Source organism: Vombatus ursinus, unplaced genomic scaffold (assembly GCF_900497805.2).
Source record: "Vombatus ursinus unplaced genomic scaffold, bare-nosed wombat genome assembly UNPS02004698.1, whole genome shotgun sequence".
NCBI lineage: Eukaryota > Metazoa > Chordata > Mammalia > Diprotodontia > Vombatidae > Vombatus > Vombatus ursinus.
The window spans coordinates 86,154-102,384 of NW_020944476.1; the positions used below are offsets into that span (position 1 = coordinate 86,154).

Below are 16,231 nucleotides of genomic sequence, written 5' to 3' on the forward strand. Positions count from 1 at the left end.
AGCTTGCTTTTTTGTACTTGTATATCCAGAATATTACATAGGGCCTGGTATATAGTAGTTGTTGCTGTTGTTCAGTTGTTTCAGTAATGTCTGACTCTTTGTGAACCCACTTGGGATTTTCTTAGCAAAGATACTTCTGCAGTGTTTTGTCATTTCCTTTTCCAGCTCATTTTACAAATGAGGAAACTGAGGCAAACAGGGTTAAATGACTTGCTCGGCCATCCAGCTATTAAGTATCTGAGGCCAGATTCGATCTCAGAAAGATAAGTCTTCCTGACTCCGGGCCTGGCACTCTATCCACTGCACCCATAGTTGCCCACAATACATAGAAAGAGCTTAATAAATGCTTTGTTCTTTCATTCATTCATTCACTCATTCTATTCATTCTCAATTCTTTTGACTGGAAAATATGTGGTGCTACAGAAAGGTTAAGTATAATATAGTAGAAAACTCATTGATCTGAAAGTCAGAAGACAGGTTATAGTCTGGCTCTGTCATTGGGCTATTTCTGTGACCTTGTGTGACTTTAATCACTTGGGGCCTTGGCTTCTCATCTGTATAATGAAAGAATTAGAACCGATCTGAATTTAGGATCAAAGGAGATGAAAGGTATCTCAAAGGTCATCTAATCCAACCTCTTATTTTACAGAAGAAAAACCCAAGGCCCAGGGAGGGTAGATATTTTGTTCAAGGTCACACAGGTAGCGAGTATCTCAGGGAGGATTGGAAACCTGGTCTTCTATCTCCAAAGCAAGTGATTTTTTTCACTGTGCCACTTTGCCTGACCCTTTTAACTCTGAAAGTTTGTAAATTTATAAGTCTATGACTTGCCTAAAGTCACAAATTTCATGGTGAAATTGTAAGTAATTTTTCCCTCCTTTGAACTAATAGAGTAGTTTATATATCAGTATTCTAATACTCCAATAGATTTGTGGAGAAGGGAGGGGGAAAGCAATTTATTAAACACCTGCTATGTGTCAGGCACTGTATTAAGTGCTTTACAAATATTATTTCATTTGATTCTCACAACAAATAACTGGAAGGCAGGTGCGTATTATTAACTCTATTTTACAGTTGAGGAAGCTGAGGCAGATAGTGATTAATAAACATGCTCAAAGTCACACAGCTAGTAAGTATTTGAGGTGAGGTTTGAAGACAGATTTGTGGTCTCGTAGAGATGAATATTTTGGCTAATAATGCAGATTACAATCCATTTATGCTCTGCCTACCCTATGAAATTTTTATCTGTGTCTACTCATAAGCTCACCAAAAGGATCTACCTAACATATCTCCTTTGAATTCTTTTGACTTCACTCAGATTTTGTTAGACCATATGGGCTGCTCATAAATTATACCTCAATATCTCTCATAGATAGCCCATTTTGTTTTCATATCATGCATATACACTGTTTTTCCTAAATAATTTCTTTTTTTTTCCAATATGCTATTGAATGTTCACGCCCACAACGTCCCTCTTAATTGCCTGTTGGATGATCCTCAACTTCATTTCTCTGGGAATTGTCATGCTCCATGATTTATAGCTACAGAACATCACTAGAAGAATATTTATATTTAAACTATGAGCCTTTATTTCAGGGAAAAGTTTGAAATTATTAAAGGAACTTTGCAATTTCTGAAAAGCAATTTAGCCCCAGCCTGCTTTCCAGCTTTTCAATTACCAACCTAATTCATTGTCCATTTGTACTATCTGTTCTTATGTGTGCCTATGCATGTATGAACACCAAAATCTGTGTGTGTGTGTGTGTGTGTGTGCATAGACAGAGATATTGATATAGATAGATAAATGTCTGCAGATACATAGAGATCAAAGATTGAAATCTATACAAGTTTTTACATTGCTCTACATAACCCCTCCTGCCTCAAAACACACACACCATATGTTTATTTTCTTCTCCATGGGTTTTTATCATACTGCTCTATCGTAGTTGTATGCATCCCCTTTGTAGGATTATTAAGCATTTTTTGACCTTTATATATAAATATATTCCAAGCCTTTCTACTGGGCACTCTTCTCTATATATACACCTTTTCCCCCAGCAATCTCATCTATTCCCATGAGTTCAATTATTATCTTTTTATACGTGACTTACAAAAACCTACATATCCATGCTTTATTCTTCTCCTGATCCCTAGTCCCATGCTTCTAAATACCTACTGCATTTCTCTACATAGATCAATATCTTAAACTCACTAAGTTTAACCAAACCTTAACTCATTATCTTTTTCTTGGACTCATCTCTCCCCCAGTTTCCCTATTTCTATAGAGAGTACCACCTGTCTTCCAGTCACCGAGGCTGATCATCTAGAGAGCATGTCCAGCATTTTACTCTCATGTACCTCCTCATACCTCATCCCTAGCAACTTCATCGAAGGGAAAGTCCGAACAAGGAAAGTTTCACAGCATTTCTCCCACCCACCTCCTTCTTTCTATTCATACCAGTCACCCTAGTTCAGACTTATCGCCTCTTACCTGGACATTTGCCTCCTTACTCATATACACATGTACGTATGTGTCCCCTTGCATCTAGCCTCTCTCCTGTCTGATCCATTCTTCACACATAGCATTAGTATGACCATGTCACTCTCCTGCGTAAGAAGCTTCAATGACTACTTATTTCCTCTTATATAAAACACAAACTCATTATGGCATTTAAAGCACTTTACAATTTGACTCCATCCTATATTTCCAGGCTGATTACTCATTACTCCCTCCCATGTACTCTGTGTCCTAGCCAAATGGGTCTATTCACTACTCAAAATTCAGGAAATTCCATCCCTTTCCCTTGTACCTTTTTTGCACAGGCTACATCTTCCCTCTCTAGAATGTCCTCCTTTCTTATTTCTGTCTCTTGGAACCCCTAACTTATCTCAAGGCTTAGATTAAGTACAACCTCATTCAAGACTGCACCACCCCAATCACTTTCATACACACATACATATACATATATGTGTGTATATGTACATATACACACATATGCAAACATATGTATATGTGAGTATGTGTGTGTATATCTCGTGTCTACTTATTTGTGAACATGTTGTAACCTCCCTCTTTTCCCCAGGAGAATGTAATCTCCTTGACATCAGGTAATGTTTTGTATTTGTATCTATAAAGAAGTTGCTAGTTCATGAAAAATAATTTTAGGAAAATAAAGGAGCAAGGCTGACTGAGGAAAAATGAATGAAACATCATTCATCTCTGATAGAAATTAATCCATTGAAGTGACTTTATTTCTATGTATGTTTTTAATAGTATACCCACAATTGGCATGTAGGACTTTGATTTTGCCAAATATTTAAAGGAAAATTATGGTACTTCTATCACACCTCACTAACAATAGTCATTTTTTGCTACAACATTCAATCTTGAAAGCAGTGTGATACAATGGAAAGAGTATTATCTCTGGAACCAGAGGACCTGGGTTTAAACCCCTCCTGTGATGCTTACTTTTTGAACTTGGGTGAGTTATTTGTTGGCCAAGCTGTCTTCTCACCTAGGAATTTCTTTCAGTGCCTGGGGCCTTCTCATCCTGAAAAATCTCTCCACCATGCCAGGTCACTTCTCTTACTGGTGAGTTTCTTCCAGGGGACTCTAATCCCCTCCCGAATATGATCTTGACTTTCTTTAGACTTGTCACCATGACTAAGTTGACTTCTCACACTGGAACTTTCCTTCGTACCTGGGGCCTTGTCACTCTAAAACATCCTTTGGCCATAATCTGACCCCCTTCTCCCATTGGTGAGTTCCTTCTGGGGGTCTCCACTGTGAAGACAGGTCCACCACGGCCATGCTTCACTCCCCTCCTGGTTTTGATTATGACTAAAGACTTTGCTACCTCTTCCTCCAGGTAGTGAGTCTCTTTCTCCCCCTCTCCCAAACTGTCACTTTTCAGCTGCCTTTTACATCATCTTTTCCCATTAGACTGTAAGCTCTTTGAGAACAAGAGCTATCTTTTTGCTGGTATTTGTATCCCCTGCACTTAGCAGGATAGTACTTGGCACATAGTAAGAGATTAATGAATATTTGTTACCTGAAGTGAGCTTAGTGGCCTCTGAGGAGCCTATCAGCTGTGGATCTGTGATCACATGGTACATTCCACTCCATTTATATGATGACATTACAAAGTCAAAATACTAGAAGGTGTTTAAAGATTTCAAAAATACCATCAAACATATTAAAAGAGAAACATTGCGTTGTGTGATGAATACTAGTCTGGGAGTTAGGAAATCTAGGTGGTGGTAATCTGTCATTAACTTACTTATGTATGCTTGAAAAAAATGACCTCTCTAGGTTTCAATTCCTTCACTTGCATAAGTACAACAACAATAATAATAATAATAATAAATATCATCTGTGTAGCACTTTGACTTTTTTTACAAAGTTTTTGCAAACTTTACAAAGGACTTTACATATAGTTAATGCAATATAGGATATATGTAATATAATATATATGTAATATGCATATTTACATATAGTTATACATATATTTACAATGAATAATATTATAATGATTATATTTTTTATATATAGATTGAATATTGTAGCAAAAAATAATATATGATTTATAATGAATAATATTTATAATGATTATACTAGACCATCCCTCCCACCACTAACATTTCACGATATATTTTATAAAAGCCTAAAAAGCTTTCACATTCTAGTAAATACTCTTCCATGGTCTGCTGTTTCACATTCAATTAAAGTAACACTTTGGGTGAAACTCAGTTTACTAAAAGCCATGATCAAAAAAGTCCTATGAGAAATGATCTAAACCTAACATATCTGTCTCTCACAAGGGTCTTACATGACCAATGAGAGTATTATTGAATAGGGGAATGGAAATGAAGCTGGCATCTGTCATGCAGATGTAGAACTCTGAGCAAAGCTAGCCTAGTTAAAGCTGATATCTTCTGCCAGCACCGGGTGCCCTCAAAGGGAGGCCACCAAGAAATTCAGCTCCAGAAGGTTGGGCCTTGGATCAGATGGCATCAGATATCAGATCCTCTTTTGGCAGCACTTTGTGCCAATGTCCACATCTATTAAATCTGTTTACTAAACAGTCTCATTATCTATTTCATGTCGGGATTTCTTCAGGGTGTGGTGGAATTGGACAGATGGGTTGAAAGCCTTCCTTCAGGCATGGTATACACAGGATTGGACAGATGGGTTCCAAGAAGCTACCTCGAGGCCTGGTACACACGAGCAAAGGAGAAAAACCACCACCATTTTCTATAGAAGAGGTTGAATACGGTAAAAAGAGGAGAATATGGTAAACAAAGAGAATAGAATTGATATCACAAGTTAAAATAGCAAAGTAATAGAACATTATTCTTTAGGAACCATCTATGACAACTTGGTGACATATGTCACCTTCACTACAGAAGATCACATTCATTAAGCAAGTGGCATGGGACAACACTATGTAATTCCAAGAACCTATATATGATTTGTAAGTAGGGACAGCTTTACATAAGGGCAGAATATATATGTCTGAAGTGATTTAGCCCAAAAGTCCCCTTTTCTGCATTCTGCAGTTTTCTTTTACATGCCTCATATTCCCACCACTAGAGATTTATTCCTTTGGGTTAACTAATTTCTGTCTCTGAGAGTCCTCTTTTAATAAGCAACTATTCTCAGGAGGAGAAATCCATTAAAGAATTAACACTATACCATGAATGAATTTCTCTAAGAATTGAAAAATAGATAGTCATATACATGAGAAAAGATGTGGTAAAAGGTCATAATAACAGGAATAATAGCTTATGTTTAAATAGAATGTATGGTTAGCAAGCAATCTGTGCAACTATTATTGTCTCCATTTTATAAGTGATGAAATTAAAGCACAGAGAGATTTTATGTAGAAAACCAGGATATGGAATTCATACCCTTCTAATGACAGGGCCAGTGCTCTTTTTTTTACTTGATTACTATTACATTATCACTATATCCTAGAATCATGTGATTTAGAAACTTTAGAAAAGATGTGGTCCGACCCCCTCATTTTACAGGTGAGGAAACTGGGACCTGGAGGGGAAAATGGGACAGCTAGGATTATGTCAGTTCCTCTGACTCTAAATCCATTTATTTTACCAGTATATGAGAGAATGTGAGAGAAAGTTGAGGTGCAGAATATGGCATTCCCTGTCATGCAAGCCTAGTAGACAGCAATTCATGACAGGGAGCCCTGGACACATTGATAGTCCTGGGCACATATGATCAGGGTGTAAATGAATGAAAGAATGTGGATGAGGAAAAGGGAAGTGGGAGTCCAAGGCTGGAAAGCTGCTTATGTCATGATTTTGCCTAGGGCTAGTCCTGTTTATGAACTGACTTATTTCCCTAGCCCTCAAAAAAAAATCAATCCAACACGTGATTTAATATGGGACTATCTATTTCCCAGATTCCTCAACTTCGAAGCATGATTTGGCTACACTCCCCAAATCCCTGGCAATCTTAATATAAATCTTACCGACTTTCAGCTCGCCACCTGCAACAATAATACAAGCTGCATTTAAAACGTTGCTCCGATTCACAGGAAATTCTAGGGTTCCCAGAATATAGAGTCCTTTGAGAAAAGGAAGGTCAGTGTCTACAAGGATGGTCCTGTCTGAGGAAGAAAAGACAGAAACCACTTAGAACTGTGAGAGACCAGAAGAATCATCAACCACTGCCCTCTCCTCCCCTCCACCCAGACAAACTTTGTAAGGCCACACGAGCTCGTTGGAATGCCTTTCTTTCTTTTTAAAAGAACCTTTACTGATAACTTTTTATTTTATTTCACTGTCATTCTGGATACACCCCATCACATACTTGCAATGAGCTCTCATTGTATGAGTGAATATACATTAAGCAAAACCAACTGACACAGTGACTGTGTCTGATAGTACAGGGAATATTTTGTACCCTTTGTCCCCATCTCTCCACCAAAAGGATGTCAGCTGCATTTCATCATCTGCTCTCCAGGGCTAAGATTGGTCATATGATACTTTTTTTTAGGACTTCCATGATACTTAAGTGTCACATGTGTGATTGGTTTGTTTGGTTTCATTTAATTTTTTCTTTTCCCAAAGAAGAATTTGTTTCTTGAAAAGTTAGGAGGAGATATGGTACAAGGGAAAAGGGGCTAGATTTTTAGTCAGATGACTGGGATTCATAACCTATCTCTGGCACCTTTATCTGTGTCACTTAGAAAAGGTCATTTAGCCTCCCTGTACCTCAGTTTCCTCATCTGTAAAATGAGGATCAATTTATTAAGCACCTACACTGTGCTAAGCACTAGGGATACAAAAAGAAGCAAAAGATAGTTCCTGCCCTCAAGAAGCTTACAATCTAATGGGGAATGATAATAATAGAGTTGTTGCAAGCATCCAAAGATCTAATATTTATAAAGAATTTTGCAAACCTTAAAGTGATATATAAATTCTAGCTATTATTCATTATTTTTGTTATGACTATCATCATCATTATTATTAATTCATTAAAGGAACTTTATTAGTAAAAACATACCCCTCCAAAAAAATGTGACCTAGAGTAAGTCATATAGGGATACAAAAAGAGGAAAAAAACAATCCCTGCCCTCAAGTAGCTTATAATATAATGGGGACGATAATAATGGGATTGTTTTAAGGATCAAAAGAGATAATATTTATAAAGCACTGTATAAACCTTAAAGTGTTATGTAAACTCTAGCTATTATTTATTATTATCATTACTATTGTTAATTCATTAAAGGAATTTTATTAGCAAAAACTACACCAAAAAAAGTGTGAACTACAACAAGTCACTTGGGGATACAAAATGTTCTGCTAATTCACTAAAGGGATTTTATTAGTAAAAATACAAAACTAAATCAACAGTTAATAAACACATTATAACTGTTTAACATGAATAGTGCATAAAATAATTTCATGCTAACAAACGATTGACTTGTACTTAAATTTAAACCCATAGACATATTCACTGTCCTTTTTCATTGTTTCATTTCAAATCGAGTCTATTTCTTTTTTAATCTGCTGGAGTGGCTTGTGCAGCTCATGGGGATCCCTACCACACCTGTTCTTCATTTCCTCTTTCATCTCAGCAGCTTCCTTATAACTTCAGTAGCTGGAACTTGTACTCATTGACTTTGTAGCAAGTTATAGTGCAGCAAATGATGAATAATAGATATGTATTTTAAAACAATGTCAATATTTCATGGACTCTAAAGCACTACTCTCTGAAGCCTGTTGTAATTCAATAAGAATCAAGAATTCAGAGTAAGTTTGCCTACGAAAACCTAGTACTTAAAATCATCAACATCTGCAAGGCTTTTTCAGTAGTGATCGTGTTGCCTTAAATCTAATTCTTACTTCAATGAACATTTTTTTCTCTTTAAAAATTTTTATGGAACTCCCTATGTATATTAGCTGCCCATGAATTATTTCTCAATAGATTTATTGGTTCTTTGGCATTTTTTTAAAGCACTATACTTTCTCTTTTCTTGCTAAAATTCACAAGGTTTTTAGTAATTATTAGGAACTTACCAATTGATAGAAAGTTACCAAAAAGGCTTATATTATAGAAAAATCTTTCATTTTCTCCCCTCCCTGCTTCATAGGATCAAATGTGGGGCCAAAAAGGACTTTGGAGGCCTTCTTTTCCAACTTCCTCCTTTTACAAAGGGGGTAACCAAGGAGATTAAGTAGCTTTTCCACGGTCACACAGATTATAGGTGTTAGATGTAAGATCCAAACCCAGATCTTGGCTCCAGACTTAGTGTCCAGAAAATATTAAGTCACTGGATAGAGAAGAGGGATGACTGGCAGGATCTGCCTGGCTAGTACTGATAATGGCTATACAAATACATGGGCAGCAGAGGTGGAGCTAAACAATGAATCTAAGCTTTGTGGCAGGCTCCAGAGAGGAAGACTAGGTTTAAATTTAAAGACTGCATTTCTTCGAAGACCTCTACCATTACAACTTGCTTTACAGTTGCCTCTGACCTCAACCTAGCCAGGAAAGCTGACCTCTCTCCTTTTTGACTTTTGACCTATCTTATTGACCACACATCTATCTATTCTTCCTGATACTCAGCATTGATTTCTGCCCCCTACAATCTACCCCCTTCATTCCTGGTTTGACTATTTCTCTTCCTTCACTATAGCCCCTGAACTATCCTCATTTCTATCTTGGTTTGAATCTATCAGTCTCTGACCATATATCATCTAAACCCTAGTCTCAGTAGCCAATTACATTACCAATGTGTCATCCGAAGCTGTATTCTCATTTGCCCATTATGAACAATAGCCAACCTACCTATTTACTCAGTCAAAGTGGGACAGACCAAGCCCAAAGCCAAGCAACAGCATGCCTTCACTGAAACTATTATGGCAATATAGCAGCAATCAGTCAGAATGACTTATTAGCAAAATTCATTTATAGAATATACATCAGGAAAACTCAGCAGCACCAGATGAATGATTAATCATTAGGGAATGCATTTTTTTTTTAGTCACAGCAACTCATAAAACAATCTACTAAGGTATGGCAGGGTTTTAATGTTCATGAGAGCAGGGAGTCACCACACGAATGAAATCACAGCTCCTCAACATATTTGGAAGTATAAGTATATTAAAGGGAAGAACTGCCAGTAAAAGTCAAGGGGTCCACCATATTGCTATTATCACTGCTTAGTCACAGCATTTTACTATGCCAGTGACCAATCCTTCCTCCTTAGACCAATCCTTTCTCCTCAAGGAATTGAGCATTGGCATATGGAGGGAACCATCTGGGTTTTCTGTGACTCAATGGGAGGCTGATGAGGGAGATGATCTGGAAAGGGGCTAGCAAAAGAACTAATGAGCTCCAGATGTAATTAAAGATTGACGTTCACCCTAAGGGGCTCAGGACAGGACATGTTGCCTCTTGGTTCTAAATCACACCCTCTTACCCGTTGATCAATCCATCAAGCAATAAATAACCAATCTCTTTCCCTACCATCTTTTGCATTCCCTTTCTAATACTTCTTTGGGTTTTTGCCAGAAAGGCTGTGCCTGACAGAGGGGTAACCTTTGGGGTAAGGAGGAGGAGAATAAAAATGCAATTTTAATATGAAGAAATTTGAATAACTGCTACAGTTTTCCAATAATTCATCTACCATATGCAAGGGGAAAGGGACAAAATGACATAGCACCCTTGACTCTAGATCTAAAGACAGGGAGATCTGGGTTCTCAGATACAAGTTCTGTGACTCTGTACAAGTCACTTAACCTGTCTTACCTTTAATTTTGCCACCAGTAAAATGGATACAATTATGGTAGCTATAAAGGGTACTTGTGAAGACCAAACAATATAAAGTACTACACAAACCTTATATTTCTGTGTCAATATCAGCTGTTATTTATTATTATTACTACCATTATTATCATTACGATACCAAACAAAACCAGACGCATTTGTTCTTTAACAGACAACCTAGCTATAAAAACATCAACCTCCATGTAATCCGGAATAGATCATTGTCCAACACTGCAGACCATGAATGTGTGCCTCACACGTAACCATCGAACAAGTTACCATTGGAGATGTCTCTCAGAAGTCCACAGCCTCTTTTAGGATGGAAGTCATTTGGACACTCTAGTAACAAAGAACTCAATATAGTCTCCACATTAGGCTTAAACTCATTTCTTCTTTCAACCAAGTTGGGAATCAAGGTCACTATTGTGTAACATTCCAACAGTCTGACACTTCCCTAAATCTTGTTGTAATGGGATCAAGGGCAAAGGGCACAGAGCCTGGGAATAATGATAGGGTCACATGTACATTCATAATTCAGGGCAGTCTTACTGTTTATATGGCAGTCATCGGAGTAAGCTCCATAACTTAGGTAGAAAAGCACTTTCTACTACAACCCTTCCATTGTCCTTGATGTATTCTAAGTTCCATCTTAACACAGGAACAGAGAACTCTGAATACCAAATAAAAGTTACAAAATGCAGGACTAATTATAATTATTAGTCATTCAGAATTTCCTGAAGTTTCTCTATACAAAGTAAAAATGTCAGAATTTTTTATTGATCCAAGTTTTAGGTTTTTTTGTTTTTGTTTTTGGTTAGTGCACATTAGGAAAAAAGTTACAATGTTCCAAGTGACCAAAAAATTACAAGATTTTTTTCTTTCAAAATACCGTTTCTCTTTCTGAACTGAAAAGAAACTTCATAAAAATAATTTTCACACTGAGAGTTGGGGTATGTTGTTGCCTCTGGAGGAAACATCTTTTGTTAGAGCAGTGGTTCTTATCCTGAGGTTTGTGAGCTCGTGCATGTGTATATGTGTTTGTATTCATGTATGTATCTATATGCACATATATGTGTATATTCACCTGCAGATACATACATATGTGTATATGCACTTCTAAGTTCCTACCATTGCACATATGTACATATGTGTATATTTCCATACATGTATATAAAAGTGTACAAGTTCAGACGTATGTTGATAATTGTATTTCAATATCATTGGTTTCCTTTGTAATCCTGTGTATTTTATTTTGCACCTTTAAAATCATTATTCCAAGAGGAGGTCCCTGGGTTTCACCAGACTACCAAAAAATTTTTAAGAACCCCTGTTTACAGAATCTATTTGTTCTTTCAAATAAGCCAACATCTTAATTTATGAGGAGGGTAGATACATCCAGAGAACAGTATTCTAAAAAAGGATGACTGCTTCTTATATATAAATAGCCCTTAAAGATGAAAGGTTAAATTGATTGATAATCATTTCAAGTCACACTAATTTAAGGAGCTGTTGGAATTTGATCTTCTGAGGAGCTTACCCTCCTATAGATCTAGCAGAACAAATAACAATTAAGAAATAGGAACTTCTTTTTATAACCCAGCTCTTTTCAAAGAGTTGCTAACTTTACAGCCTGTCTAATTCACAGTGGTCATTTTCCTGTCATCATCTTCCCAATTATTATTTTTTTTCCACACTGGCCCTGTGTATGAGTTGGACCATAAAAATCTTTTTCACTACTCAGAATCTTTCTTAGGAAAGGACAGCTGTTTGTGTAATTGTGAAGACAATGCAGCAAAATGTGGGGAAAGTCCCATTCTACTTGCTGATATATCATTAGGATGAATCAAACTTAGAGTTGTGAAAAGCCAGAAAGGGAACAAGGTTGGCATAGGGAAAGAAAAATAGACAAAATAAGAACTGTACAATTTTACCCCCAAAGTTTTAAAAAATCAAGTTTTTTAGATCAATGAATAAAATGTTTAAGCTAAGGTATTCCTATATTGGTGATTGCTCTTAACTCCCTAAAATGTTTTCTCTATAGGAAGATTTATATGTTAATTTTTCTGTAGCATCTTATTATTATAATGCTTACACATTGAAGACAAGCTATAAAATACAGCCATCAAATGTAAGAATAAGATGAATTGCAGCTTTTTGAGAGTGCTAGCATTTTCACTGGAGAAGGGAGTCTTCATACTGACTTTGGATTTTCAAGTTGAAAGATATATTTTTGTTCTCCTGATGAGGAGTCAAAGGACTGAGATGGGATAATGCCAGTTGCACTCATTCATTCTTGAAGAGATTTATTAAAAGGAGTTGAACTTTTTCTCTAATGTCACAGGATAAAGAAGGAGAACAAGACTAAATTTTCCAAAGCTAGAAGTTAGAACCTGGTTCCACTTTGCCCTTTGAACTTGAGATCCTTGAAAAAGAAAGTATGCTTTATCACTAGATAAAAGGGTTTTTTTAAAAAAAATGTATTTAAATTCAGAATTAAAGAAACTATTTAGCTGCATTCACATATTTGCATGCTTTTTAATACCTTAAAAGCTCCAATTGCACTGTTTCCCCCAATGCAGATTGTTTCCATTAGCCTTTATAAGTTATGCATTCCAAATGTAATCATCAGCTGATTTCTAGTCTGAGGATGAGCCAAAGTTAGACTGATCTAAAGATGACAAAGAGAATCAATGTATCTTCAGGAAAATAAATCCTTGATCTTGAACTGGAAGGAATCTTCAAAACTCATCTAGTCTAATGCTCTCAGATGAGAAAAATGAGGCAAAAGGTTAAATGATTTGCTTGAAATAATAAAGGCAGTGATGGAGGGGAGTTTTTGAACCCAGATCTTCTGCTTCCAGAGTGATTGTTCTAGGTCAAATATAGTATAATAATTGCTATTAAGGGGGAGAATATAATAGAGTAGAAAGAGCAATAGAGCTGGCATCAGAAGAGCTAGGCTATTCTGACCAATATAGACATATGTGTAGCTATCATCTATCTCTACCATCTATCTCTATTTTTTCTTTTTCATTCTTTCTTTTTCTATTCTTTTTCTTCCTTTATTCTTTACTTCCTTCCCCATTTTCTTCCCTCCCTCTCTCCCTCCTCTTTTTCTTTCCTCCTCATCCTTTCTTCCTTTCATCTTTCCTTCCTTCTTTTCTTTCTATTCCTTTTCTTCCTTCCTTCCTTCCTCCCTCCCTCTCTCTCTTTCTTTCTTTCTCTCTCTCTCTTTTTTCCTCCCTTTCTGAATGGAGTGGTACCACACCTGTGAATTCATTGGTGTAGCAATGGGTTTGAAGCAGGGAAGAGTTCCAAGTCCCAACTCTGTCTCTTACTAGTCTCTTACTCATAGTATAACTATGAGCAAGTCATTTAACATCTTTAAGCCTCATCTTTCTCATATGCAAAAAGGAGATAATAACATGATGAGTACACAGAGTGGTCATGAGGAGAACATTTTGTAAAATACAGAATGTTATATGACATGAGTTATTAAATCATCCTCTTAGAGAGCCTTACTCTAAAGCCTTGATGTGGATATGACTCTGGGCCTCCAAAGATTATACCAGCAGAGTATTAACTCAGGCAGATCTACTCAAGATGGATATGACTAGGGATGACCTGCATATGTTTGTCTAAGCACTAGCCTAGCTAAGTTCAGAGGGTTTCTTTACCAAGTTGGTACAGGGTCATGAACCATCTACTAAATTGCACAAGGTCAAAATCTGTTTCTGGAGAGAATGACCATATGCAGAAAATCATGGATCTTTGAATTATGACATTATATAAATTATAATGACACTCCAGTATTTTCTGAGACAATCACTTAGTTAGTTATAGTTAGCATTGAGGTTAGCAATATGGATCTGGATAGCTGTTTGCAGAGCACTCAAATCCCACTACTAAATTTTAATGAACTCTGTCATCTGCTACTAAATTCATACATGAGATAGCTAAATATTGATACTCAAACTATTAAAGCAAGGATTCTTAACCTTTTGTGTATAATGAGCTCCATTACCAGTCTAGTGAAACCTATAGAGTTTCATTTCAGAATAATGTTTTAAATGCATAAAATAAAATACATTGGATTACAAAGGAAACCTGTGATATTGAAATATAGTTATCAAAATGTTAAAAAAAAAACTCAAGTTCATAGACCCCAGATTAAGAACCCTTGCTGACAGAATGATATTTGTCTTTTTTAAATTCCCCTCAGGAACACAATTGCTTGAAAATAAACCATTCCCAGACTCTAAGTTATTCCTAGAGAGGAAAAGCTGATTTTCAAATTCTGTCAAATGAGGGAAGCATTTCCAAGTGAAATTGGTGAGACATAGTTCCATGTGTCAATAGCTTTAGTAGATGAAACCCTTTCCTTTTTGTCTTTAGCAATTTTCAGAAAATGAAAACTTTCTGTATCTGCTTGACAGAGAAAAGAACAATAAGTCCAGACATCATAACTATTTTTAATAACATCGACAGTTTCTTCTGTTCTCAAATGTCTGTATGCTTCTCATGAGCTGGGAAAAAAAAAAACTGGATTTCTTATAGTTAAGCAGCTGTTTGCTCCATTTGTCACAATAACTAAAAATAATTAAAAGTAAGTTCAACACCGTTCATTAGGAATTTATTGCACACTTACTATGTGCCAGGGACTATGCTAGATAGTGGGGTGATAAGGAGACAAAAATGATATCATGCGCTTACTGTGTGTCAGAGACTGTGTTAGCTCATAGGGATATGAGGAGACAAAAAATGAAAGTTATTGCCTGTGAGGAGCTTACATTCTACTGCAAATTGGCAATTTTTTTATCTCATCTAAATAAACTATACTTTTGAATCAAACATTGCATATTCAAGTCCTATTTCATTGCTCACAGCAGTGTAATGCTTTAATGAATGATTGTTAAATTTGAGTTAATTGATTTTTTTCCCCTAATGCTCTACTAGTAAACGGCTTGCTTGGTGGATTCTGCAGAATTGGAAAGGTTTTGAGTATAATCCTAGGCTCATAAGATCAAAGCTTTAGACCTGAAGAGATCTTAGATGCTGAGTTCAACCCACTGATTTTATGAGTTGTCAGTGGATTGCCTACTAACAACTAACCTACCTAAATCCTGAAGAGCACAGAATGCCAAATGATAATGAATTTTTTAGCCATAGCAACTTCCTCAGAACTTTTATCTTTATTTTGAGCTGGAATCTGCATCACTTTAACTTCTACCTTTTTCTTATAGTTCTGTCTTCTGGGGCCAAACAAATTAATTTAAACCCTCTTCAAAATGGCAATCATTCAATACCAGAAGAGTGATTATGTGCCTATTATATATTATCTTCCCCAGACTAAATAATTATCTTCAATCCCTATAAAGATTCCTCCTTTGGCATAGTTTTGAAACCTTTCACCATCCTGGTGAATGCTAACTTGGGGACCCCAACTGAGATGTGAAATAGAATGATGTTAAATTCAGACGCACCATGAAAGCCAAAGGGCTCTTTCTGATCTGTATTAACTATTCTTAACATCATAATCATAACTGGGGTTCGGTTAACATTAATATGGGCATCCCAAATTCCCATATGTCTCTATGATACTACACTCCCAACACACCGGAAATTCTCAAAACTAGGAATTTTTTTGGTGGGGTTATAGCATCTTTTTGTCTTAACTCTTCTTTGATTCATGCACCCTTTTATACAATCTTCTGAAACCTATGGACCACCTCTCAGATAAATGTTTTTTCAATATATCAGATAAAATATGGAATTTGTAGCCTGGATGGCAGAGTAAAAGAAGGAACTCATCTGAACTCTACAAAATTCATTTAAATTTTTTTTAAATGCCTCAAATTAAATTCTGGAGTAGCAGAACCAACAACAGGATGGAGTAAAAGAGTTTTCGAGCTCAAAACAATTTAGGAAGTC

The 16,231-nt window shown here is 36.3% G+C and overlaps 1 protein-coding gene across 1 annotated transcript in view; it reads right to left on the reverse strand.

Annotated features, from left to right (window-relative positions):
* The window catches only part of PKHD1 (PKHD1, fibrocystin/polyductin), a 492,125-nt gene that overhangs the window by 63,374 nt on the left and 412,520 nt on the right, over positions 1 to 16,231 (reverse strand). The window contains exon 53 of the mRNA XM_027840287.1: positions 6,495 to 6,632. Within this exon, the coding sequence (XP_027696088.1) occupies positions 6,495 to 6,632 (138 nt within the window). The remainder of the gene's footprint in view (positions 1 to 6,494; positions 6,633 to 16,231) is intronic.